A 27,996-nucleotide genomic window follows, 5' to 3' on the forward strand; every position below is an offset into this window, starting at 1 on the left:
CATTATGCCTAACCTTAACGTAAGACCAAAAAGCACATTTGTGTTTTCTTGAAGCTTTACGGTATAGACTTTGTGGCAGTGCAATCGAGTGGAAACCCCACTGGTCAGAGGGAGGCAGGGCAAACACCGTGACAAGCATAGGCATAACACAGTTAGTTACTTTCCATCTCTCATCACCCTAGGTCGATATTTGTCATTCGGATCTACAGTCGTACAATAGAAAATACGCATTTACCAAGATGCCTAAGCCACTGACAGACCAGGAGAAGAGAAAGCAGATATCGGTGCGAGGGCTTGCAGGAGTGGAAAATGTTTCAGACCTCAAGACTAATTTTAACCGCCATCTCCACTTTACGCTCGTAAAGGACCGAAATGTGGCGACCAAAAGGGACTACTACTTCGCCTTGGCCAACACCGTGCGCGACCATCTGGTTGGCCGATGGATCAGGACGCAGCAGCACTACTACGAGAAAGACCCCAAGGTAAGCAGTCGAGTTGCCGCAGTGACACAGTGTTCCCGTCCCATCGCAATCTTCCGCACATATTGCAAGCTTCGGCACGTAGGCCTGCGCCTCTGTCAGACTCCGGGTGAAGTGGGGAGGGGGTGGCTTTCCCAGGGAAATATCACTGCGCATTATGTGAAATTATGCTGAAATCTAGACTGCGCTTCAGACGCTAAAATTACAGAAGTGTTATGTTGATAATATCAATTGAGGAGAAGGTAGACTATTTCATCCTCAATGTGATTATGCAGGGAAAATGGTAAAGGAATGCCAAATTCTACATTGAGCGCTCCATCAAAGCTCTTTGCTAGTTAGGCTACATAATGATGTTGCATCTCTGGATGAGAAAACATTCAGTACATTTCTGTATGTTATCTCATTCTTAATCACTGAGTTTATAAATAAACTGGAGACAGCATCCAAAATGGACGCCTGTCGTTTTCAACATAATCTACAAACGTTCGCATACTCTATCATTACACTTTGAAGGATATAAAATTAAATGTGTTACATTTTTTAAGAATGTATAGATTTTTGTAACACAAAACATCACAAACACGCAAAAACAAAAACGCAAAAAGGGTTTTTACATTCAAATACATTTAAAATGCTTAAAGCTGCAATATGTAACTTTTTGGGCGACCCGACCAAATTCACATAACAATGTGAGTTATAGGTCTGTCATTCTCTTTGAAAGCAAGTCTAAGAAGTGGTAGATCTGTTTTATGTACGCTATTTCTATGCTTCCTGTTCTTACGTTTTTGTCTTTTTAGTTTTCGGTTTTGTACACGAGCTACAATATTTTTGTTAATGGAATATATATTTCACAGCGGTTTAGAAGTTACAATGATTCTCTACACTATACTTAATTGTTTTGTCACATAAACTGAAATTAGGCTAACTATTATAATTTCAACAACCAGGAAATGGCGGATCGATGCATCTTTAAGAGGAGCCATAGATTTAATTACTTTCTTATTCTTACAGAGCATATTATTGAATGTGACAAAGTAATTATTTAATTGAACCTTTAAAAATATAGAATATTATTTGTTATGTTCTTAAAGAAAGTAATTTTATGGATGTAATATTGAGCAAGAGTTATGAACAAATGCATCACATACGGTTCATTAGTTGAGAATCTTGGATTATTGAACAGAAAAATAACATCATACATTTGCAGATTAATGTTTACCCAGAAGAGTTACATACACACATTGGAAAAATAAATGTTCAATTGATTCTGTCCAATTCTCGTGAATCTTTTTTTTTTTTTTCATTTCAAGAATTTACTCTCTGTAATGTGCTAGAAGCCTTGCTTAAGACTGATGCCCACTGGGGCTGATATGCTTCATCCATTTTTGCTGCAGATCTCTGCCCCCTTGATTGCTGAATCATGATCCCATATTTTTAACCTGGCGAATATATCTGGTACTATCCCCAAGGTTTGGAAGGCGGCCCATGTACTCCCCGTTCACAAAGGTGGTGACCCTAAATAATTATCGCCCAATTTCTTGCCTAGGTAAAATATTAGAATTCTTGATTAATTCTCAGCTAAGATCTTCCTTATCTTTGAAATGTATTCTAAATGTACTGTACATCAGCCAGGTTTTAGACCAGGTCATAGCACTATCTATGCTGCATCCCTAGTTATAAATGATTAACTGAATGGATAAAAGGCAACATTGTGCTGCCCTCTTCATTGACCTGTCAAAGGCTTTCAATACTGTTGATCACTCACTGCTAATTCAAAGGCATTCCTCAATTGGCCTAGTGCAGGCTGCATGTAACTTCTTTAAAAGTGACTTGATAGATAGAACTCAATGTGTATCTACTGATGGTGTTACATCAGGTTTCCTCGATACTACAAAAGGTGTCCCGCAGGGTTTGATTCTGGGTCCTGTACGTTTTACTGTTTACATTAACAATATTGACTTGTCTGTAAAAAAAAATGTAACCTGCACTTGTATGCCGATAATATGGTTGTGTATGCTATTGTCCCCACAGTTGACCAGGCTCTATCTGAACTACAGTCTGTCTTCATTGTATTACAGAAAAACGTTATTGACCTGAAATTAGTATTGAATGCAGGTAAAACAAAGTATATGTTGTTCTCCAGAGCGCATAAAAATAACTCTAATGATTTAAGCATATGTACTTTGGATGGTGTCTATATTGATCTTGTCCCTGCTTACAAAAATCTGGGCATCTGGATAGATGAAAAGCTGTCTTTTAAAAAGCATATTGATGAGTTAGTTAAGAAGCTGAGAAAAAAAATGGCTTTTTGTATAGAAATACGGTGCATTTGGAAAGTATTCAGACCCCTTGACTTTTTCCACATTTTGTTACGTTACAGCCTTATTCGAAAATGTATTAAATCGTTTTTTCCCCTCATCAATACCCGATAATGACAAATAAAAAAAACGGAAATATCACATTTACATAAGTATTCAGACCCTTTACTCAGTACTTTGTTGAAGCACCTTTGGCAGTGATTACAGCCTCAAGTCTTCTTGGGTATGACGCTACAAACTTGGCACACCTGTATTTGGGGAGTTTCTCCCATTCTTCTCTGCAAATCCTCTCAAGCTCTGTCAGGTTGGATGGGGATTGTCGCTGCACAGCTATTTTCAGGTCTCTCCAGAGATGTTCAATCAGGTTCAAGTCCGGGCTCTGGCTGGGCCACTCAAGGACATTCAGAGACTTATCCCGAAGCCGCTCCTGCGTTGTCTTGGCTGTGTGCTTAAGGTCGTTGTCCTGTTGGAAGGTGCACCTTCTCCCCAGTCTGAGGTCCTGAGTGCTCCGGAGGAGGTTTTCATCAAGGATATTTCTGTACTTTGCTCCGTTTATCTTTCTCTCGATCCTGACTAGTCTCCCAGTCCCTGCTGCTGAAAAGCATCCCCACAGCATGACGCTGCAACCCCCATGCCTCAACGTAGGGATGGTGCCAAGTTTCCTCCAGACGTGACGCTTGGCATTCAGGCCAAAGAGTTCAATCTTGGTTTCATCAGACCAGAGAATCTGGTTTTTGAAGTGGCTTCTGTCTGGCCATTCTGCCATAAAGGCCTGATTGGTGGAGTGCTGCAGAGATGGTTGTCCTTCTGGAAGATCCTCCCATCACCACAGAGGCACTCTGGAGCTCTGTCAGAGTGACCATCGGGTACTTGGTCACCTCCCTGACCACGGCCCTTCTCCACCGATTGCTCAGTTTGGCTGGGAAGCCAACTCTAGGAGGAGTCTTGGTGGTTCCAAACTTATTCCATTTAAGAATGATGGAGGCCAATGTGTTCTTGGTGACCTTCAATGCGGCAAAAAAAGTTGGTACCCTTCCCCAGATCTGTGCCTCGACACAGTCATGTTTCGGAGCTCTATGGACAAATTCTTCGACCTCATGGCTTGTTTTTTTTTGCAAACATTTCTAAAATGCTGGTTTTGCTTTGTCATTATGGGGTATTGTGTGTAGATTAATGAGGGAAAAAAACAATTCCAACCATTTTAGAATAAGGCTGTAATTTAACAAAATGTGAAAAAGTCAAGGGGTCTGAACACATTTCGAATGCACTGTATTATGTGACTTGTTCAGCAAATTTTTACTCCTGAACTTATTTAGGCTTGCCATAACAAAGGGGTTGAATACATATTGACTCAAGACATTTCAGCTTTTCATTAATTTGTTAACATTTCTAAAAACATAATTCCACTTTGACATTATTGTAACGGCTGTCGAAGTGATTAGACCAAGGTGCAGCGGGTACGTGAATACTCATACTTTAATTTTATTATTTAAAGTGAGTAACGGAAAAAACAAGAAACAGAACGACAACTAACAGATTTGCAGGCTTAACAAACAGCAGTACAAATACAACTACCCACAACCAGACAGGTGAAACCAAGCTCCCTAAATATGACTCTCAATCAGGAACAACGATGTACAGCTGTTCCTGATTGAGAGCCACACCAGGCCAACAAAGAAATACACAATCTAGAAAACCTAGCAGACCAACACAAGAACATACACCAAACCCGGAACACATAAATACAATACCCCTCTACATACACATAACCCTCAAACCATATAAAACAAATACCCCCTGCCCACGTCCTGACCAAACTAAACTAACCAATAACCTCTATACTGGTCAGGACGTGACAGTACCCCCCCCCCCCCCAAAGGTGCAGGCCCCGGATGCACCTAAACAAAAACCCCAAAATAAACCCCTAACTAAAGGGAGGGAAGGGAGGGTGGCTGCCGTCACCGATGGCTCCTGTGCTACACCCCCCCTCCCCAAACCTCCTACAATGGAGGTGGCTCCGGCTCAGGCCTCAGTCCCCTACCTGGCCCATCCACCCCCACTGAAATCCTCTGCCTGAGGCCATTCACTGATGACCCTGGACTGTACTCTGGGTGCTCCGGGCTGTAGGACGACTCTGGGAGCTCTGGGCTGTAGGACGACTCTGGGAGCTCCAGGCTGTAGGCCGTCTCACTCGGTTCCGGGCTGTAGGCCGTCTCACTCGGTTCCGGGCTGTAGGCCGTCTCACTCGGTTCCGGACTATACACTGTCGCCGGACACTCTTGACGGGGCACTGTCGCCGGACACTCTGGATGGGGCACTGTCGCCGGACACTCTGGACGGGGCACTGTCGCCGGACACTCTGGACGGGGCACTGTCGCCGGACACTCTGGACGGGGCACTGTCGTCGGACACTCTGGACGGGGCACTGTCGTCGGACACTCTGGACGGGGCACTGTCGTCGGACACTCTGGACGGGGCACTGTCGTCGGACACTCTGGACGGGGCACTGTCGCCGGACACTCTGGACGGGGCACTGTCGCCGGACACTCTGGACGGGGCACTGTCGCCGGACACTCTGGACGGGGCACTGTCGCCGGACACTCTGGACGGGGCACTGTCGCCGGACACTCTGGACGGGGCACTGTCGTCGGACACTCTGGACGGGGCACTGTCGCCGGACACTCTGGACGGGGCACTGTCGCCGGACACTCTGGACGGGGCACTGTCGCCGGACACTCTGGACGGGGCACTGTCGCCGGACACTCTGGACGGGGCACTGTCGCCGGACACTCTGGACGGGGCACTGTCGTCGGACACTCTGGACGGGGCACTGTCGTCGGACACTCTGGACGGGGCACTGTCGTCGGACACTCGGGACTGAGCTGACGCACTGGAAGCCTAGTGCGTGGGGCTGGTAGTGGAGGTACCAGACTGGGGACACACACTTTAAGGCTAGTGCGAGGAGCGGGAACAGGACATACTGGACTGGGCTGATGCACTGGAAGCCTAGTGTGTGGTGCTGGTACTGGAGGTACCAGACTGGGGACACACACTTTAAGGCTAGTGCGAGGAGCGGGAACAGGTTATACTGGGCCATGGGTAAGCACTGGAGGTCTGGATCGCACCTCCTGCACAACCCGTCCTGGCTGGATGGAACTAGTAGCCCTGCACGAGCGAAGTGCTGGTACATGGCGAACTGGGCTGTGCAGGGGCCTGATGGTTGCCGTGCGTAGAGCAGGCGTAGCGTAGCCTGGGCCTAGGAGGCACACCGGTGGCCAGATGCGCTGCACCGGCATCCTCCTTACAGGCTGGATGCCCACTCTAGCACGGCACTTGCGAGGGGCTGGGATCACTCGCACCGGACTGTGCGTGCGCATGGGCGAGATCGTGCGCACTACAGCATACTCCGGCGCTCTCCAGTCCAACTGCTTCCCATAAAAAGCACGGGGAGCTGGCTTAGGGCTCACCCTTGGCCCATCCAAACTACCCGTGTGCCCCCCACAATTTTTTTTCTTGGGGGTGCCTCTCGTGCTTCTCCATCGGCGCGTATAAAGCCTCATACCGACGCCTCTCCGCCTTGGCTGCCTCTATTTCCTCCGGAGGGAGACGGTAGTCCCCAGCCTGATGCCAAGGTCCAGCCCCGTCCAGAATTTCCTCCCATGTCCAATTCCCCTGATAGTCCATATAATTCCCTTTTTGCTCCTTACCCTGCTGCTTGGTCCGTTGTTGGTGGGTAGTTCTGTAACAGCTGTCGAAGTGGTTAGACCAAGGCGCAGCGGGTACGTGAATACTCATACTTTAACTTTATTATTTAAAGTGAGTAATGGAAGAAACAGAACGACAGCTAACAGATTTGCAGGCTAAACAAACAGCAGTGCAAATACAACTACCCACAACCAGACAGGTGAAACCAAGCTCCCTAAGTATGACTCTCAATCAGGAACAACGATGTACAGCTGTTCCTGATTGAGAGCCACACCAGGCCAACAAAGAAATACACAATCTAGAAAACCTAGCAGACCAACCAAGAACATACACCAAAACCCCGGAACACATAAATACAATACCCCTCTACATACACATAACCCCCAAACCATATAAAACAAATACCCCCTGCCACGTCCTGACCATACTAAACTAACAAATAACCTCTATACTAGTCAGGACGTGACAATTATGGGGTATTGTGTGTAGGCCAGTGACACAAAATCTCAATTTAATCCATTTTAAATTCAGGCTGTAACACAACAAAATGTGGAAAAAGCCAAGGCACTGTGTGTACAAAATTATTGACAACCTTGATAAAGGCTGTATAACAACCGGCCGTGATTGGGAGTCCCATAGGGCGGCGCACAATTGGCCCAGCATCATCCGGGTTTGGCCAGTGTAGGCCGTCATTGTAAATACGAATTTGTTCTTAACTGGCTTTCCTAGTTAAATAAAACATTTACAAAAAATGATAATAAAGATGAGCTATATTGTATGTTCCAAAAAATGGGGAAATTATATTATTTTAAACTAGTACAATTTCTCAGAGAAAGCGATTTTGTTTAACAAGTAATACTTTTTTTCTCAGAAATGTAGGGGTCAAAATGATTGACACCCCTCTTTTCAATAGCTTTCAATACCTCACTGTGCGAGGATAATGGCTCTGAGCCTTTTTCTAAAATATCTTATGAGTTGGAGAACACATTGGGAGGGATCTTAGACCATTCCCCCATACAGAATCTTCCAGATGCTTGATATAGTTTGTCTGCGCTTATGTACAGCTCTCTTCAATTCGAACCACAGGTTTTCAACGGGTTTAAAGTCCGGAGACTTAACAATTTCTTTGTGGATTTTGATGTGTGCTTGGAGTTATTTTCTTGCTGGAAGATCCACTTGCGGCCAAGTTTCATCCTCCTGATATCCGAAGTCTATGCCGTATTCTGAGGCCTTGAACCTCTTGTCTAGTGTTGTTTGTGAGATTCACAAAGTCCCCCAGCATGTAGGGCTCCACTGTCACACGGTCCACCACCTCATCCCCTTCCAAGATCTGAAACACAACAACCAGCTGTCTAAACAGGAGGCAGGTTCACTTCTTCTGAAGATGTGTAAACATTACTAGTGCATAACATTTGTCATTTAGCAGACGCTCCTAGGACCAGTGGAAGCAAAATATCCCCATAACATCAAAGGTCCATCACCATATTTGTAGGTAGTTATGGGTTTCGATTTTGCTCATGCATACCTACTGTAAAATATGGTGGTGGATCTTTGATGTTATGGGGCTATTCTGCTTCCACTGGTCCTGGGGCCCTTGTTAAGGTCAACAGCATCAACGTTGTTGCCTTTGCCAGGAGGCTGAAAGTTGGCCGTATGTGGATCTTCCAGCAAGACCATAACCCCAAGCACACATCAAAATCCACAAAGAAATTGTTAATCAGTAGCAATATGCTAAATGCGTTTACATGAAAGAAGCTATGCAAATATAGCAACAAGATAACAATATGAATTTTAAAAGTGGGATGCAATAATGTGGCTTAATAGGCCAAAGTTAGAGCAGGCTAAATTGGCAGTGGCTATTAGTGTAGCATTATATGTGGGGAAAGCATCAAATCAAATTGTATTTGTCACAGGCGCCGAATACAACAGGTGCAGGGCTTGTAAGTAAGCACAACCTTACAGTGAAATGCTTACTTACAAGCCCTGAACCAACAATGTAGTTTTAAGAAAAATGCACAAAAAAAGTAAGCGATACGAATAACAAATGATTAAAGAGCAGCAGTAAATAACAATAGCGGGGCTATATACAAGGGGTACCTCTTAGGAGCCTCTTAGTCCTAGACTTGGCGCTCCAGTACCGTTTGCCGTGCGGTAGCAGAGAGAACAGTCTATGACTAGGGTGGCTGGAGTCTTTCACAATTTTTAGGGCCTTCCTCTGACACCACCTGGTATAGAGGTCCTGGATGGCAGGAAGCTTGGCCCCGGTGATGTACTGGGCCGTACACACTACCCTCTGTAGTGCCTTGCGGTCGGAGGCTAAGCAGTTGCCATACCAGGCAGTGATGCAACCCGTCAGGATGCTCTCGATGGTGTAGCTGTATAACCTTTTGAGGATCTGAGGACCCATGCCAAAACTTTTCAGTCTCCTGGGGGGGAATAGGTTTTGTCGTGCCCTCTTCACGACTGTCTTGGTGTGCGTGGACCATGTTCGTTTGTTGGTGACATAGACGCCAAGGAACTTGAAGCTCTCAACTTGCTCCACTACAGCCCGTCGATGAGAATGGGGGCGTGCTCGGTCCTCCTTTTCCTGTAGTACACAATCATCTCCTTTGTCTTGATCACATTGAGGGAGAGGTTGTTGTCCTTGCACCACACGGTCAGGTCTCTGACCTCCTCCTTATAGGCTGTCTCATCGTTGTCGGTGATCAGGCCTACCACTGTTGTGTCATCAGCAAACTTAATGATGGTGTTGGAGTCATGCCTGGCCATGCAGTCATGAGTGAACAGAGAGTACAGGAGGGGACTGAGCACACACCCCTGAGGGGCCCCCGTATTGAGGATCAGCGTGGCGGATATGTTGTTACCTACCCTTACCACCTGGGGGCGGTCTGTCAGGAAGTTCAGGATCCAGTTGCAGAGGGAGGTGTTTAGTCCCAGGGTCCTTAGCTTAGTGATGAGATTTGAGGGCGCTATAGTGTTGAACGCTGAGCTGTTGTCAATTAATAGCATTCTCACATAGGCGTTCCTTTTGTCCAGGTGTGGTGTGCAATAGAGATTGCATCATCTGTGGATCTGTTGGTGGGGTATGCAAATTGGAGTGGGTCTAGGGTTTCTGGGATAATGGTGTTGACGTGAGCCATGACCAGCCTTTCAACGCATTTCATGGCTACAGATGCGAGTGCCACGGGTTGGTAGTCATTTAGGCAGGTTACCTTAGCGTTCTTGGGCACAGGGACTATGGTGGTCTGCTTGAAACATGTAGGCAATACAGACTAAAACAGAGAGAGCTTTGTACACGTCTCTATGTGTGGAGTAAAGGTGGTCTAGAATTTATTTCCCTCTGGTTGCACATTTAACATGCTGATAGAAATTAGGTAAAACTGATTTAAGTTTCCCTGCATTAAAGTCCCCGGCCACTAGGAGTGCCGCCTCTGGATGAGCATTTTCCTGTTTGCTTATGGCGGTATACAGCTCATTGAGTGTGGTTTTAGTGCCAGCATTGGTCTGTGGTGGTATGTTGAAAGCTACGAAAAATACGGATGAAAACTCTCTAGGTAGATAGTGTGGTCTACAGCTTATTATGAGATACTCTACCTCAGGCGAGCAAAACCTTGAGACTTCCTTAGATATTGTGCACCAGCTGTTGTTTACATAAATGCATAGGCCCCCGCCCCGTGTCTTACCAGAGGCTGCTGTTATATCCTGCCGATAGAGTGTATAACCTGCCAGCTGTATGTCCTTAATGTCATTGTTCAGCCATGTCCCGTTGGTAGGATAAACATGCTTTCAGTTAAGTCCCATTTATTTTCCAGCGATTGAACGTTAGCTTGCAGGACGGAAGACAAAGGCAGATTAGCCACTCGTCGCCTGATCCTCACAAGGCACCCTGATCTCTTTCTGCGAAATCTCAGTTTCCTTCTTCAGCGAATAACAGGGATCTGGGGTGTTTGTATTATATCCCTCCCGTCTGACTCATTGAAGAAGAACTCTTCATCCAGTTTGAGGTGAGCAATCACAGTTCTAATGTCCAGAAGCTTTTTTTCGGTCATAAGAGATGTTAGCAAGAACATTATGTACAAAACAAGTTACGAACAACGTGAAAAAACAAACAGGATAGCATGGTTGGTTAAGAGCCAATAAGATAGCAACCTTCCCCTCCGGATGCACAAAATTTGCTAAAAATTCCATGTCAATGAACAACTACATGTAGCATCAAGAAAACTGATCAATGAGTATGTTTACATGCACACTAATAATTAAATATTAAACTGCTTATGGCAGTAGGCCAGGCACGTGCACAGATAGGGTTCTACCTGTGCCTCCCACTCGCCAAGTGCCCTTTTGGGTGGTGGTATAATTGTATTTTTGAATACAGTTTTTGGCATTGTTCTGAACCCACTGCCCGCAAGTCGTCATGACATCGTCAAGTTCGCCACCCTCTACCCCCACCCAGTCCGTTTGTTGTGCCAGTTGGTCTGGGCTGTACAGAGCTCGCACACGCAAAACAAGCTCTGTCTCATGGCAGAGTTAGCTGTTCATCCACGTCTTCCAAACTTTTTGTATTTGCAGTTGCTCCAAACGTCAAATTTCAAAGTGTTTTTGTTGCTCCTGCTGCTCGTAAGTTTAGACATTCATTCCGAATGGTTAAGGTAAGGGTTAAGTTTTGGGATAGGGTTAAAACCAAAACCCAGCTTGCACGTTGGGGATCGAACACACAACCTTCTGATCCAGAGTCATGGGACCACCCCTGTCCACAACACCCTAACAAAACCCAAGCCTACTTGATGGTAATAGCGCTCACTATTGCCCCAGTGGCCAGTTTTGAAGGCATTTCCCGACATCCTTAGGACATGGATAGACGTTAATCTTGAACTACCTGGCTGCGCACGCTTTTCGACTGTCCGGTATCCAAATTTGAGATGTAGTCACCGGTTGAGTGTGTTGCTAGCTACCTAGTTTAAATATCAACAGTACTGCAACAGCAGCAAAACATTTGATTAACACTTGAAAACACTTGATTTACATCACCACCAATATTCGGTCTGGTTGACTGATACACGCAGCAGAGAGAGGCAGAAAGAGAGAGGGTCAGCTGCATCAATGACCCCTCCGACTCAACTCCATCCCTTCAGTCGGGAGTTGGACATGTGTGTCAGGGCAGCAGTAACACAGACCACAATATACTAAAATATTCAAACAAGCCAGCCTGACATTTATCATAAGTTAGAAGATTATGAATATTATATTATTAAGTTATTATTTAAAAATCAAAGAGCATTGAAGATAACAAAAAAAAAAAAACAATCAGGCAAAAAATAAAGGTGGGGTGCGCTCTTTTTTCATTTTGAGCACCTGCACCCTGAAAGGTCTGTGCACGGCCATGCAGTAGGCCTGACTATGACATCACTAGTCATATAAACACCTTACTCTGTTTATATTGATCGGCGTAAAGTCATCATCGGCATAAGCAGGTCTCTTGCAACAGGGTGATCAAATAAAGACCCTGAGAACATATTTGACCAATACCTCCATGCCCCGTAAGAAATATAAATAATCATTTGTTTACACTAATCCTTAGTTGATAACCCCTGGTCATCAAGAGTTCAATTACACTTTTGTTATTCGGTCCATTTCTTAAAACAGTAATTTCTCATAATCAATCCATTCTTCCCAAAGTCTTTATGTTTACTAATGCATTAATAGCAGTAGTAACACTGCTGTTATTTAGAGTGTTTATGTAACCCCATCAAATTGGCATCTCCCTCCCTAGTCGCTCTAACCTTTTAGAAAGGACCACTAATGCCTTTGTCACTTTATCATGGTTACACTCAATGGGACAGTAGGGAGCTCTGTTTTCCATGTCCTCGTTTGCATGCCCTCCTATTGTCGGAAAACCCCATTTGAAATGTCACAGGTCAATCGAAGTCTCGGGTGTCGTTCCCTCCTAGCTTTTCATTTAGGATATCAAACACACCATCCTGATCAATTATGTTGTAGCACTTTATACCATGGGTGAGTCTAATCCTGAATGCTGATTGGTTAAAACCGCATTCCAGTCGGTATCTATTCCACAAGTTATCACAGGCTAAATCTATGACGTTAAAATGCCTATTTACTCTGTTCCATCTGACTGTGCAACCCACTGTCTCAAAAGCATCTAGACATTATCTTACATTTATTTTAGAATAATATTTAATTTTCAACAGCAGAGATTTGTATAAAGCTTGCTGTCTGTCTCTCCGACATTTGCAACATTGTTTCAGTATTCAAATTCGATCTTCAGCTGTCCCATAGTAATGAACACCTGTTGTATTCGGCGCACGTGACAAATAAACTTTGATTTGAATTACAAAGAAATGTCAATTAAAGAAGGTCAAACGAAACGAAGTGCAGCTAGTTTGCAGTCTTTCCAGCTTCAGTTTGAAGTGATTGTTTTAGCTGTGTTGTTGGCTAGCTCTTCTGAACAACAGTGTCCTGACGAGTGAGCACATTTTCTATGTCAGGCAAAATCGTGTCTCATTAGCTCATTGTTATGGATGTATCCAAAAAATGTCACTAGAAAACAGCTTATGCAAATGCGGCTACTTTGCTGTTATTCTGGCTGCTTTGACGTGACTGTAAGTTAGCCATAATTGGCTAGCTAGCAAGCAAGGGATAAGAATGATGCAAGCCAGTATGGCAATGGAACATTTGAAACGAACGACTGGGTCGCGTCCATAGATGCAGAACAAAAAGACTGAACGACTGGGTTGCATCTCTGGCAACCGAACCGATAGAAAGAATGACCAGCCGGCTTGGGTAGCAACCTTAGATTTGTGTAAGGACTATATCTTGTGGAAGGATGAAATAGTATGAATAAATTCATCAAAATAATGTTTTTTTATAAAAATATGTAAATCATTATTTAAATATGATAGTAACCCATTGTATAAAACTGATAATGCCCTCAAAGCCGGTGTTTGGAGGATATATTGGCACGGTTTGCCAGCCCTCAACTTCTTCTCGGGCCTAACAACCCCCATGCCAATATTTCCTCCGAACACTGGCTTCAAGGGCATTATCACTTAAGTGGGGCGGCAGGGTAGCCTAGTGGTTAGAGCGTTGGACTAGTAACCGAAAGGTTGCAAGATCGAATCCCCGAGCTGACAAGGTACAAATCTGTCGTTCTGCCCCTGAACAAGGCAGTTAATGCCATTGGAAATAGTAATTTGTTCTTAACTGACTTGCCTAGTTAAATAAAGGTTAAAAAAGTTGTGACCTTAGAAATAATGAAGCGAAGAGGCATTTGCAACTAGAGGCAAAAAAACTCTAGATCACCTTTACTCCATACACAGAGATGCATACAAAGCTCTCCCTTGTCCTCCATTTAGCAAATGTGACCATATCTCAAACAGGAAGTACAAGTGACACTCTCAATACGGTAGTGGTCCGATGAAGCAGAGGCTAAACTACAGGACTGTTTTGCTAGCACAGACTGGAATATGTTCTGGGCTTCATTAATAAGTGCCTCGAAGACGTCGTCCCCACAGTGACCGTACATTCATATCCCAACCAGAAGCCATGGATTACAGGCAACAACCGCACTGAGCTAAAGGCTAGAGCTGACGATTTCAAAGACCGGAAGACTAACCTGGACGCTTATAAGAAATCCCGATACGCCCTCCAACAAACCATCAAACAGACAAAGTGTCAATGCCTTTTATGTTCACTTCGAGGCCAGCAACACTGCACCACCATGCATGAGAGCACCAGCTCTTCCAGACAACTGTGTGATCACGCTGTCCGTAGTTTATGTGAGTAAGACCTTTAAACAAGTTAACATTCACAAGGCCGCAGGGCCAGACGGATTACCAGGACGGGTACTCAGAGCATGTGCTGACCAGCTGGCAAATGTCTTCATTGACATTTTCAACCTCACCCTGACCCAGTCTGTAATAGCTACATGTTTCAAGCAGACCACCATAGTCCCTGTGCCCAAGAATGTCAAGGTAACATGCCTAAATGACTATCGCACTTTAGCACTCACATCTCTAAAAATATAATGCTTTGAAATGCTGGTCATGGCTCACATCAACACCATCATCCCATACACTGGACCCAGTCCAATTCGCATACCGCCCCAACAGATCCACAGATGACGCAATCTCTATTGTACTCCACACTGCCCTTTCTCACATGGACATTATGTTAGAATGCTGTTCATTGACTAAAGCTCAGCATTCAACTCCATAGTGCCCTCCAAGCTCATCACTCATCACTCTCTCTCTCTGACACTGGATCCTGGACTTCCTGATGGGCCGCCCCCGGGTGGTGAGGGTAGACAACAACACATCCACCACACTGACCCTCAACACGGGGCCCCTCAGGGGTACGTGCTTAGTCCGCTCCTGTACTCCCTGTTCACCCACAACTGCGTGTTTGTGCACGACTCCAACACCATCATTAAGACACGACAGTGGTAGGACTGATCACTGACGATGATGAGACGGCCTACAGGAAGGTCAGAGACCTGGCAGTGTGGTGCCAGGACAATAAGATCTCCCTCAACGTCAGCAAGACAAAGGAGCTATTTGTGAACTACAGGAAAAGGAGAAAAGGAGGGCCGAGCAAGCCACATTCACATCGACGGGGCTGTAGTGGAGAAGGTCAAGCGCTTCAAGTTCCTCGATTTGCACATTACTAAGGACCTATCATGGTCCAAACACACCAACACAGTCGTGAAGAGGGAACGACAACGCCTCTTCCCTCTCAGGAGGTTGAAAAGATTTGTCATGGACCCTCAGATCCTCAAAACGTTCTACAGCTGCACCATTGAGTATGTTTACATGCACACTAATAATTCAATATTAAACTGATTATAGAAGAAGGCCGAGTATGACATTAGTCATGTCAACATCTTACTCTGCTTATCGTAATCTGCATTAGGTCATAATCAAAGTAAGCATACGGCGAGCAAACTTTCAAATTATTAGGAGATGTAAACAGCTTAATTGGCATTCCAGTGGTGTATTTGATCTGCGCATGTGCCAGGCCAGTCCCGGGTAGCGCAAGCTTCCGTCTTATGTGCGAGTGAAGTGAGTTAGGAAAAACTGTAAGTATGCATGTTCTAAATCATTTTCACATACACACTTCATATGTCCCAACTCAGAATCAAATAGTCTTCGCAAAAATAACATGGTCACTGTGGTAGAACGTTTATTTTGTTTGCTGATGTTCTGCATTAACAAATGTCCCATCAGGTAGCCTGATTTCAGATGTGTCCATGTAAACAGGATTGTTAGGGAAATCGTTCTACTTGCAAAGCAAGTACAAGTTTTAAACTAACTATTATATTAACCTGACTATCCACAATAACAGCATTATTATGTGCATGTAACCATGCTCGTTGAGAGCATCTTGACTGGCTGCATCATCGCTTGGTATAGCAACTGCTTGACACCGCAAGGAGCTACAGAGGGTAGTGCGTATGGCCCAGCATATCACTGAGGCCGAGCTCCTTGCCATCCAGGACCTCTAAAGCAGGCGGAGTCAGAGGAAGACCCTAAAAATTGTCAAAGACTCCAGCCACTCAAGTGTGTTGTTGTTTGTGTCGAACTGCTTTGCTTTATCTTGGCCAGGTCACAATTGTAAATGAAAACTTGTTCTCAACTTGCCTACCTGGTTAAATAAATAAAGGTGAAATATATATATATATATTATATATATATATATATATATATATGGTTAAATAAATAAAGGTGAAATATAAATATATATATATATTTATTATTATTATTATTTATTTTTTTAAATACTACACTCACACACTATATACGCTCACAAACACTCACACATAGACACAATTTCACACTCTTCACATAGGCTGCTGCTACTCTGTTTATTATCTATCCTGACTGCCTAGTCACTTTTACCCCTACCTACATGTACATATTACCTCAACTACCTCGTACCCCTGCACATTGACTCTGTACTGGTACTCTTTACAGAGACTGGACTCTGTTTATCATGCATCCTTGCGCTTTATTACAAATGCCAAGTCACTCACCCACCATTGCACCTTATACCAAATGGTAGTTTGGACCTCACTTCATATGCACAGAAAGCTACATTTGTATGCATTCATCTACAAAGGCCTTTTGGGTAAACTTACTCTGTAGTCTGGTCTCCTTCAACACCAGCAGTTGTTGGTTGTTGCTGACTTCTTGGCCAGGTCTCCCTTGAAAAAGAGACTCTGGGTCTCAATGGGCTTTTCCTGGTTAAAAAAAGGTTAAATAAATAAAACAATAGAAACTCCTTGTATATAGCCTCATTATAGTTTTTTTTATTGTGTTACTATTTCCTTTTTTTGTTTTATTTGCTCATCTTTTCTTACTTTTTAACTCTACGTTGTTGGGAATGGGCTCATACGTAAGCAATTCACGGTAAAGTCTACACCTGTTGTATTTGGTGCATGTGACAAAAATGTATTTGATTTCATTATACTTTCATTGCATAGCTTCAGTGTGAGTTACATACCCCATACATGAATTGGAATCTGAATGAGAATATGATGTAAAACCTGTATGTCCTCGGTGACGTTGTAGTGGGCGGAGACAAGCTGCAGAGAAATCCTATACGGACATAAGTAAACAAACTGCCACTGTTTGCAGCACTCTTTCTGTCGGTTATTGTGAGACCTTGGGATGAATCCAAGTGTGTTATAAAGAACTTTTATCTTTTGAAACAGTTGTTGGTGTTCAGGTAGTTGAACTCATTCCAATGCTCTCTCAGAAAGAGCTGTTGCTTGACGGGTCGCCAAGTATAGCACTGCTGTTTTTGGCAGCCCCGGGCTCTCCCCTCTTGACTACAGCTGCTGCCTCTAGTAGAATAGGAGAGGCAGAGATAATGTTGCATTTCTCAGGGCTACCACATGGGGGCACACTACTGTTGGATGGCTGAATGTGTATTGAACGTAGAGGATATTCTGCACTGTACTGTATTGCATTAACTTTCCTTGATGCACCTTCCTCTGTTCCTCTCCAGCGTGTGTACTACCTGTCCCTGGAGTTCTACATGGGGCGTACACTGCAGAATACCATGGTGAACCTGGCACTGGAGAATGCCTGTGATGAGGCCACCTATCAGGTGACTGACGGATAGGCCTTAGGGCCATAGGACCCTTCTGGACCATAACAGTGTCCCATCATAGTTACCTCAACCTTGTACATTGTCTGTGACATACACTGTGGAGGGTATGAAACTGGCACATTGAACATTAATGACACTGACAATGAGTGCTTTTTTTTCACACTCCATGTAAGATTCAAGAATACTTTCTGATGTAAGAATTTCAGGTACATGGCCCTACTCTGAGATTGAACACTGCCCCATCCCCTTGTATTCAGATGCTAAAGCTTGACCTATTACACTAATGTACCTCCCATCCTCCTAATATGTATAATGGCTAATAAAGTACTATAAATCTTCACAATGTATCTTCGTCTTCAACAGTTGGGTCTGGACATGGAGGAGCTGCAGGACATTGAGGAGGATGCCGGCCTGGGAAATGGTGGTCTTGGACGGCTCGCTGGTGAGTTTCTCCTCCTACTCCTCGACTAATCTACCTCACTGGTTCTTCCCTGCACAAATAGTGTAGCCAATGACAGTGATGCTCAGGCAGTGGTCAGGACAACCCTCACCTCATCTCTCCCTCCCCTCCCCACCTGTGCTCTCAGCCTGCTTCCTAGATTCCATGGCGTCTCTCGGGCTGGCAGCTTACGGCTACGGCATCCGCTATGAGTTTGGCATCTTCAACCAGAAAATAGTCAATGGCTGGCAGGTAGTTTGACTGACTGGCAAAGTTGACAATATTTATGTACATGTCTGTGAGTGTATATGGTACTTTTCAGTGCTTGTTGGAGTCATGCGCTTTAGATGGTCCACTTATTTGATGAATCATTCCTCACGTTTTCACATTTTTGTAATCTACTCATAGTAGATTCATGATGCTGTATAATCAGAATAATCAACTCATAGTTCATTGTAGTGGCTGACATCTCTTCACAGGTGGAGGAGGCTGATGATTGGCTGCGCTACGGCAACCCCTGGGAGAAGGCCCGCCCTGAGTACATGCGACCCGTCCACTTCTATGGCAGAGTGGAGCACACCCCCGAAGGGGTGAAATGGGTTGACACACAGGTGAGAGGCCACATTGAAAGGATACAACATAGAAATAGTCATTATTGCCGACGTAACTGAACATTACATGACCCTGCTATGTTGACAGGTAGTGTTGGCCCTTCCTTATGACACCCCGGTCCCTGGCTACAGGAACAACGTTGTGAACACCATGAGACTATGGTCCGCCAAGGCCCCGTGTGATTTCAACCTGAAAGACTGTGAGTTACTTCTCGACTGTTTGGGCTTGTCTGGTTTACTGCTTAAACCTGCTGATTCAATGATGCATTACTTAACATCTTTACAACCTTTGTAATATTATTGTCAGTCATCTAATTCACCAGTCAGATTGTCAGGAGTGGAGCTGGAAAACAGTATAGTGCAAGGCATTTTAAATGTATGATGTGACCAGACGTTTTTCTTCCGTTCTACAGTCAATGTTGGTGGCTACATTCAGGCTGTGCTGGACAGGAACTTGGCTGAGAACATCTCCCGTGTCCTCTACCCTAATGACAACGTGAGTAGAACCCAGTGTTTATGTAACCTTTAATTACCCAGCCATCAATGCGCTGTTATGAGGAATTCATAATAAACAAGTGTGATGGACTGTGGATCTGTGTTTGACCCTAGTTCTTCGAGGGCAAGGAGCTTCGTCTGAAGCAGGAGTACTTTGTGGTGGCGGCCACTCTGCAGGACATTGTCCGTCGCTTCAAGTCCTCAAAGTTTGGCTCCACCGAGGTTGTGCGCGTGGACCTGTCCACCCTACCTGACAAGGTAAGCTAGATACAATAGATATCCTTAGCGTCCTAGACTATGTTGTAACCAGACGATATGTATCAAAGCACCATATACTCTCCAAATGTCTTTGTTCATTGACCACTCTACGGTACTATGCCAAAGACACAATGGCGGAGTGTGAGACTATATGCAAAAGTGTTCTTCCCTAACTGCATCGTATCTATTGTGCTGACGTCCTCTCTCTTGCCTATATTGTAGGTGGCCATCCAGCTGAACGACACCCACCCTGCCATGGCCATCCCTGAGCTGATGAGGATCCTGTTGGACACGGAGCACCAGACATGGGAGAAGGTATAGTGCTGGTCCCCCTGCTAAAGCAAAAGTGTTGCACAAAAAATAGAAGTGTAAAGAATACTCACCACAAAAAGGGGAATGCTCCCAGAGATCTTTATATAATCACGAGATGCTCATGTCTCTGCCCTAACAACGGGAGTCGTTGTCCCAAAGGCGGGAAGGCAGGTCACAAGCTTAGGTCTAAAATAAGCCAATAGAAACACATTGGGCTTATTTTGGACAGATTTTGGCAAGAGTGAAACCTCTCGCTTAGCCTCTTCCTCTCCGATGCCCCTAAATTGATTGACCAAACATTCACTAAGACAATTTCCTTCTACATGCATCTTTGTGTTTTCCCCCTCTCTCAGGCCTGGGACATCGTTACGCGTACCTGTGCCTACACCAACCATACAGTTCTGCCTGAGGCCCTGGAGCGCTGGCCCATCGACCTGTTCCAAAACCTTCTGCCCAGACACTTGGAGATCATCTTCGAGATCAACCGACGCCACCTGGAGGTAGAGAGAGGAAGAGGGCAGGAGGGAGGGGGGTGGAGTGGGAGAAAGAAAGAAAGAGACAGTGAGAGAGATATCCAAATGTTCACTCCATATTACAGTGTGGGTCAAATAATAAAGGCATGGATCTTAAAACCACCAGACTGTACAATTTTAGCCGTCTTATTCCATGATTTTGCAGTCTCTGACAAAATGTCCACATCATGGGCAAATTCTTAGGTCGTAAACGATTGTCGGACATCTTGGCTCATTCAGTGTGACAGGGTCTAGGTCTGACGATTAAGTACCATTACGTGTGATTGTAGGCTCCAACAAAGTTCTCTCAGTGTCTGAAATGTTGAGCCTTTATCATGTGGTGTGGCCGATGTTACGAGCCGATCCTGGTGACTGACCTCAGCCACAAGGCACCTGACAATTATTGTGAATAGTCAGATTAATATAAGTTTGTTTTAAACGTTTTCATGCTTTGAAAGAAGAATGATTTCCCTTATAATCTTTTTTATGTGATACATCTGAAATCAGGCTACCTGGTGGGATTTTGATAAGTGTACAAAATCAGCAATCAAAATAAATGTTCAGCGACCATGTTCTTTAGGGGAAGCCTATTTAAGTTCGGACACCAAAAGAATGCAGGCCCCTGCTCGTCGAACATCTCATTCGAAAGTCATGGGCATTAATATGGAGTTGGTCCCCCCTTTGCTGCTATAACAGCCTCCACTCTTCTGGGAAGGCTTTCCACTAGACGTTGGAACATTGTTGCAGACACTTGCTTCCACTCAGCCACAGGAGCATTAGTGAGGTTGGGAACTGATGTTGGGCGATGAGGCCTGGCTCACAGTCAGAATTCCCGAATCCTCAGAAAGGTGTTCATTGAGGTTGAGGTCAAGGGCTCTGTGCAGGCCTGTCAAGTTCTTCCACACCGATCTCGACAAACCATTTCTGTAGGAACCTCACGTTGTGCACGGGGGCATTGTCATGCTGAAACAGGAAAGGGCCTTCCCCAAACTGTTACCACAAATTTAGAAGCACAGAATCGTCTAGAAGGTCATTCATTGTATGCTGTAGCGTTAAGATTTCCCTTCACTGGAACTAAGAGGCCTAGCCCGAACCATGAAAAACAGCCCCAGACCATTATTCCTCCTTCACCAAACTTTACAGTTGGCACTATGCATTCGGACAGGTAGCGTTTTCCTGGCATCCGCCAAACCCAGATTTCTCCATCGGACTGCCAGCTGGGTAAGCGTGATTCATCACTCCAGAGAATGTGTTTCTACTGCTCCAGAGTTCAATGGCGGCGAGCTTTACACCACTCCAGCCGACGCCTGACATTGCGCATGGTGATCTTAGGCTTGTGTGTGGCTGCTCGGCCATGGAAACCCATTTCATGAAGCTCCCGACCGAACTGTTCTTGTGCTGACGTTGCTTCCAGAGGCAGTTTGGAACTCAGTAGTGAGTGTTACAACGGAGAACAAATGTTTTTTACATTCTACACGCTTCAGCACTCGGCGGTCCCATTCTGTGAGCTAGACATTTCCACTTTACAATAAAAGCACTTACAGTTGACCGGGGCAGCTCTAGCAGGGCAGAAATCTGACAAACTGACTTATTGGAAAGGTGGCATGGTATGACGGTGCCACGTTGAAAGTCACTAAGCTCTTCGGTAAGGGCCATTCTACTGCCAATGTTTGTCTATGGAGATTGCATGTCGTTGTGCTTAATTTTATACACCTGTCAGCAACGGGTGTGGGTGAAATAGCCAAATCCACTAATTTGTAGGGGCGTCTACATACTTATAGTGCATATTTGTATGTGAAAACTAGTTCTAAAATGCATACTTTAAGTTGTTCCGAACTCACTTCACTCGCACATAAGCATAGAGTGAGGCTTGTGCCGCTGGTGCTGGCACATGTGCAGATCAAATAAACCATTGCAGTTGACGTAGCCTATGTCAATTGATGTAGCCTTGCAAGCCAATCACAGAATGTGATGACAGAACTGGAGCAGATTGTACAATCTGTCCAGGTTGACATCAAGATCTAATTTGGGAACACCACACAGTGTGACGTGATGAAAGACTGAATCCGACGTACCGTCTGCAGAACCTTTTAGAGGGATTAAGAGTTAGATACAGTCCAAACCATTGCCTCAACCTTTATGTGCTAGCATCTCACTAACGTGATCAAAACAGGAAGGGCCGTACAACTACTATAAAATCCTTTGTCCCTCCTCCCTCAGCGCATTGCTAACCTTTACCCTGGGGACCATGACCGTCTGCGCCGCATGTCCCTGGTGGAGGAGGGCGACCAGAAGAAGATCAACATGGCCCACCTGTGCATCGTGGGCTCCCACGCCGTCAACGGAGTGGCCCGCATCCACTCGGACATCATCAAGGCCACTCTGTACAAAAAAAACATTGTTTTATTTTGGCGTTAGCTATACTGTACTTTGCTATCCCATTGGTCAATGAGATGTAGAGGGGCATTTGATAATTTGCTCATTGTGTCCACAGGTTCAAGGACTTCTACGAGGTGGACCCCCACAAGTTCCAGAACAAGACCAATGGCATCACACCCCGACGCTGGCTGGTCATGTGCAATCCTGGACTGGCTGAAGTCATTGCAGAGGTATGTGGTGGAGTATACAGCTAAAGTGAAGTAAGAGTGGCTTTGACAGTAGTGTTTGATAGAATTATTCTAAACATGGGTATTTCTGAATGTTTGAATGTGCAGAGGATTGGTGAGGATTACATCCGCGATCTGGACCAACTGAAGAATTTGCTGGAGTTTGTGGATGACGACTCTTTGATTCGGGACATCGCCAAGATCAAACAGGTCAGAACACAACAGTCTCTTTTCATATGTTGTCATTGTCATTTCAGTCAACGTCTCAGTCTGAGACAATGACTATCACTCCTCCTAACACCTGTTTCTATCTGTAGGAGAACAAGCTTAAGTTTTCTGCCTATCTCGAGGAGCACTACAAGGTGAAGATCAACCCCAACTCCATGTTTGACGTTCAAGTCAAGAGGATCCACGAGTACAAGAGGCAGCTGCTTAACTGCCTGCACATCATCACTCTCTACAACCGTGAGTGGTACTCCGTTCTTTCACAGCTCTAGTGAGAGACATTATTCAGTAAACCAAGTTAGCCTGTCTTCTTTTTCAATCAGGCATCAAGAAGGAGCCCAACAAGAATTGGACCCCCAGGACTATCATGATTGGAGGAAAGGTGAGTAGCAATTCAAGTTGGATTACATAACAAGGATACACAGTGTATTGTAAAAGTCTTAGTCATAGATATATTTTGTTAGCCTGTCTTACATCTGTTTGAGCTGTCTTGCCAACTCCTATGGAGACAACGACTATAGTTTTTAAGACAGCACAAACAGATCTGGGACCAGGCTAATCTTTTGAGCTACCCTGTATGAGATTTTGGCATCCATGTGCTTCCATATGTTTTTCTCAATTTTTCCCAGGCTGCCCCTGGTTACCACACTGCTAAGCTGATCATCAGGCTGATCACGGCCATTGGAGATATTGTCAACCACGACGAGGTGGTGGGCGACCGCCTCAAAGTCATCTTCCTGGAGAACTACAAGGTTACTCTGGCCGAGAAAAGTAAAAAAGTCACATACTTGTTGGTTTCTTTCTTTATGCTCCCATAGGAGCTAAGTAACCCTCCATGTCTTCCTTCTTCGTTTCAGACTTCGCGCTAGCTAGCGCCGCCAAATTTTGTTAACTTCTATGGGCTACATGGGACGCTAGCGTCCCACCTGTGGGACACAGCCAGTGAAATATCAGGGTGGCAAATTCAAAACAACAAAATCTCATAATTCAAATTTCTCAAACATACAACTATTTTACACCATTTTAACCTCTTACATCTAGATGTTCCGCTAGCGGAACACAGCTCCAATATCCAATGATAGGGCGTGGCGCAAATTACAAACTCCTCAAAAATCCCAAAACTTCCATTTTTCAAACATATGATTATTTAACACCATTTTAAAGACAAGACTCTCCTTTATCTAACCACATTGTCCGATTTCAAAAAGGCTTTACAACAAAAGCAAAACATTAGATTATGTCAGGAGAGTACCCAGCCAGAAATAATCAGACACCCATTTTTCAAGCTAGCATATAAAGTCAAAAAATGTTATATTTACGTTCGTAGAAACATGTCAAACGTTGTATAGCATCAATCTTTAGGGCCTTTTTAACATAAAACTTCAATAATATTCCAACCGGACGATTCCAATGTCTTGAAAAACGTTATGGAACACAGCTACCTCATCACGTTAATGCGCGCCAATGAGCTCATGTCATTTTCTGAGTCACCAACTTCCCGGCCTTCTTGTTCGCTCTCTGTTCACTGCAAAAGCCTGAAACAAGGTTCTAAAGACTGTTGACATCTAGTGGAAGCCTTAGGAAGTGCATAATGAACCCTAAGTCACTGTGTGTTAGATACGCAATGACTTGAAAAGACTACAAGCATCAGATTTCCCACTTCCTGGTTGGATTTTTCTCAGGTTTTTGCCTGCCATATGAGTTCTCTTATACTCACAGACATCATTCAAACAGTTTTAGAAACTTCAGAGTGTTTTCTATCCAAATCTACTAATAATATGCAAATATTTGACTCTGGGCCCGAGTATTGGCAGTTTACTCTGGGCACGCTTTTCATCCGAAAACGAAAAAATACTGCCCCCTATACCTTAAAGTTAAAGGTTCTAAGACACATCTTTCTCTGCCTGGTCTCATCTCTCTATTTCTGTTTATCCCTGTCCCGCTCTCTTCCCCCACATCTCTCTTTCTCTCTCTACCCAGTCATCCCTGCGTCCGATCTATCTGAGCAAATCTCCACAGCTGGCACAGAGGCATCTGGAACTGGCAACATGAAGTTCATGCTGAACGGAGCGCTCACCATCGGCACAATGGACGGAGCCAATGTAGAGATGGCTGAGGAGGCTGGGGAGGAGAACCTCTTCATCTTTGGTATGAGGGTGGATGACGTGGACGCCATGGACAAGAGCGGGTAAGACAGTGGAGGGTGTGAGTGGGTGGATGGATGGATGGACAAAGAGGTTCTGGTTAGTGATGGTGGAGAAGACAAAAAGATTGGCATTGGATGATAGCTATGGAGAGAACTTTTGGATGACATGGAAGGATGCTTACTTGGTAAAGTTTGGTGGAGAAGCCAAGACGTATGGAATGGTGAAGGATGGAACGGAAGCAGATTTTTTGGGGGGATGACTTGGAAATGATGATAGGTGTAAAAATGACATAATGGAAAAAATATGTTTTATCCTCTTTATAAATGTATCCTGTTCTTTATTAATTTATCCATCTTCCAGATATGATGCCATGGAGTACTACAATCGCATTCCTGAGCTGAAGCAGGCAATGGACCAGATCGCTGGTGGATACTTCAGCCCCGACCAGCATGACCTCTTCAAGGACATTGTCAACATGCTACTGCATCATGACAGGTGGGAGAAAAAGCTGAGTCACTGAAAGAATACCCAAATGCTGACACACTGTACTCAACTGATATACACGCAGCCACACAATGTCTATCTGTGTTGCAGATTCAAGGTGTTCGCTGACTACGAAGCCTACATCAAATGTCAGGACAAAGTCAGTGCTCTCTACAAGGTCAGTGTTTCATAGACTGAATATCTATTGTTTTATTTTCTCTTAATTTCTTTCTTTTTTTGTAAAGTGTGTTAAGACCTGTTTAAATGCACTGTAAATAAAAGGTGACTTGACTATTCCCCTGTCAATTCTACGAGTTTTCCCACATAAATAACATAACAGTATTCCTTCCTTCTACAATGGTTTTAATTCCCCTCTCTTCCAATCCATCCCAACAGAACCCCAAAGAATGGACCAAGATGGTGATCCACAACATCGCCGGTTGTGGTAAATTCTCTAGCGACCGCACCATCTCCCAGTACGCTCGGGAGATCTGGGGCATGGAGCCCAGCCTGGAAAGGATCCCTGCCCCAGATGATCCTCGCCAATAAGCCCCAGCCCGAAAACCAGCCTCAGGCTTGTCCACGTTCCCAACCTCTGTTTTTCCCACAGCCCCCAACTTCTGCATTTACCTCTGGCTATTCCACAAAAAAATAAATGTTATCTTGAGAAATGGTTTAGAAACCAGAAATCTCCCCTATAACTAGTACCTTTTCATTGTGTTATTTTATTGTGGTCAGTATTAGTTATTGATTGACTATAGCAACCCCCTGTCCAGCTATGTGATGGCCAATAACCTGATACCACTTTTAACCTCGACATTCAGTATTCATTTTCAATGGGCTGAATCAAAATCAGTAATCACCTTCCCCAATGCATAGTCGACTGGCTGTGCAACATCAGTAACACTGTTCACCATCATTTAAGACAATTTGGCCAGAGAATACACCCTTTAACAGTCATTGTGGTCAACAAGTAGCTGGAAACCTCAACACTGTTTAATGGTATCAAAACCATGTCTTCCAAGGATGAGACAAGGGATATAACATTAGAGTGGCTTATCATAATACAGTATTGAAAATATGCACGTTCTTCTCACATAGACACTGTGATTCTACACTACAGCTTTGGCCTGCCAATGACCACCACTTTATTCATATCTGCACCAAATAACGAATCCGGTTCAATGGACTAGGTTGACATGCTCATCTTTTGGCTAGGCCCCACACAATGCTTATTACTAAAATACTTTCTGCTATAAGCTGTGTTTTGTTTAGCATGATCCCATCAGTATATCCTCAAAACGTTGTTCCAGTGTCGGAAGTTATGATCCATCATTTAGTGCAACAAATTAAGCCTTCTCTCCTCCACCTTCTCTGCCTAATACCTCAATGATTGACTATAAAGCTGCCTTAACTAAGCTGTGTGTGTAGTTGTACGGCCTAAAGTGATCCCATGAACACCTTGTCTGCTCACGTAAGCAGCTAGTTTTTTATGTTAAAATAAATAACAATTTCTGGTACAATAGTATTTTTCAGTGTTTGGAATTCTTGGACTTAAAGTTAAGATTATACTAGTAATTGAGTGTGTAGGGTTGATGTAAATTGCACTTTCCATTAGTTTATTAATGTTTATCTTCCTTTAGGGAGAGTCTGAAAAGCACTGAAAGCTTCAAACCCTGCATTCTCTTGTTAATGTGAAACAACCGTCAATAAAGGAGACAAAGTTACAACAATTGTTGTGATATTTTGTTACATTCCAAAATGGCTACATTCTCTCATCATGTTTTGTCTATACATTTTAGTGTCTATGAATAAAAACTGAGCAAATTACACAGCGAAAATTAGGTAAAGATCAAATGACGGTGCTACCGCAGGACTATAAAATTGCAAACAAAGCCAAAGTGAAGTACACACAACAAACTCACAAACAAGCTAACTAGCTGTGTAACTGGAACCTGTTGCTGCGTTTGAATCATGTCTGGCCTTCTGTGGGGAATGCTGAAAGTACGGTTGGCTGTGGCTCTTCTTTGAGATTCAGTTGGTGGATCGTATCCAACTTTTAAGGTGCATACACCGCCACCTAAGATGCATGCACCGCCACCAAAAATACAAGAGCCACGCGGGACAACTTCGTTTGGATGTCTGGACGATACTGAAAATATTTAGCTAGCTGATGACCTCCTTTTCCACATGGAAAAGACAGACAGAGACTTGCTAGCTATGTTAGCTAGTTAGCTGGGATTTTCTACAAGGAATCTGCCTCCCGAAAAAAGCTTCTC

The 27,996-nt window shown here is 44.3% G+C and overlaps 1 protein-coding gene across 1 annotated transcript; it reads left to right on the forward strand.

Annotated features, from left to right (window-relative positions):
* On the forward strand, positions 1-27,485 carry LOC106577533 (glycogen phosphorylase, muscle form). Its single transcript, XM_014155643.3, has 20 exons — positions 1-482; positions 17,525-17,626; positions 17,993-18,071; positions 18,217-18,320; positions 18,548-18,679; positions 18,768-18,879; positions 19,093-19,175; positions 19,289-19,432; positions 19,655-19,747; positions 20,098-20,244; positions 22,477-22,640; positions 22,751-22,865; positions 22,971-23,072; positions 23,180-23,327; positions 23,411-23,469; positions 23,717-23,858; positions 25,068-25,275; positions 25,595-25,729; positions 25,829-25,895; positions 26,114-27,485. Exons 1-20 carry the CDS (start codon positions 240-242, stop codon positions 26,264-26,266), a joined length of 2,532 nt encoding a protein of 843 aa, XP_014011118.1. The 5' UTR covers positions 1-239; the 3' UTR covers positions 26,267-27,485.
* The last annotated feature ends 511 nt before the right edge of the window (positions 27,486-27,996 follow it).

This window comes from Salmo salar, chromosome 18 (assembly GCF_965601325.2).
Source record: "Salmo salar chromosome 18, fSalSal1, whole genome shotgun sequence".
NCBI classification, from domain to species: Eukaryota; Metazoa; Chordata; class Actinopteri; order Salmoniformes; family Salmonidae; genus Salmo; species Salmo salar.

Bases quoted from the DNA above. Each gene is read 5' to 3' on its own strand.
- LOC106577533 (XM_014155643.3), top strand. From the start codon at position 240: ATGCCTAAGCCACTGACAGACCAGGAGAAGAGAAAGCAGATATCGGTG. The intron at 18,680-18,767 runs GTGAGAGGCCAC...CTATGTTGACAG, and splicing joins TGAAATGGGTTGACACACAG to GTAGTGTTGGCCCTTCCTTA. The intron at 23,328-23,410 runs GTGAGTGGTACT...TTTTTCAATCAG, and splicing joins CATCATCACTCTCTACAACC to GCATCAAGAAGGAGCCCAAC.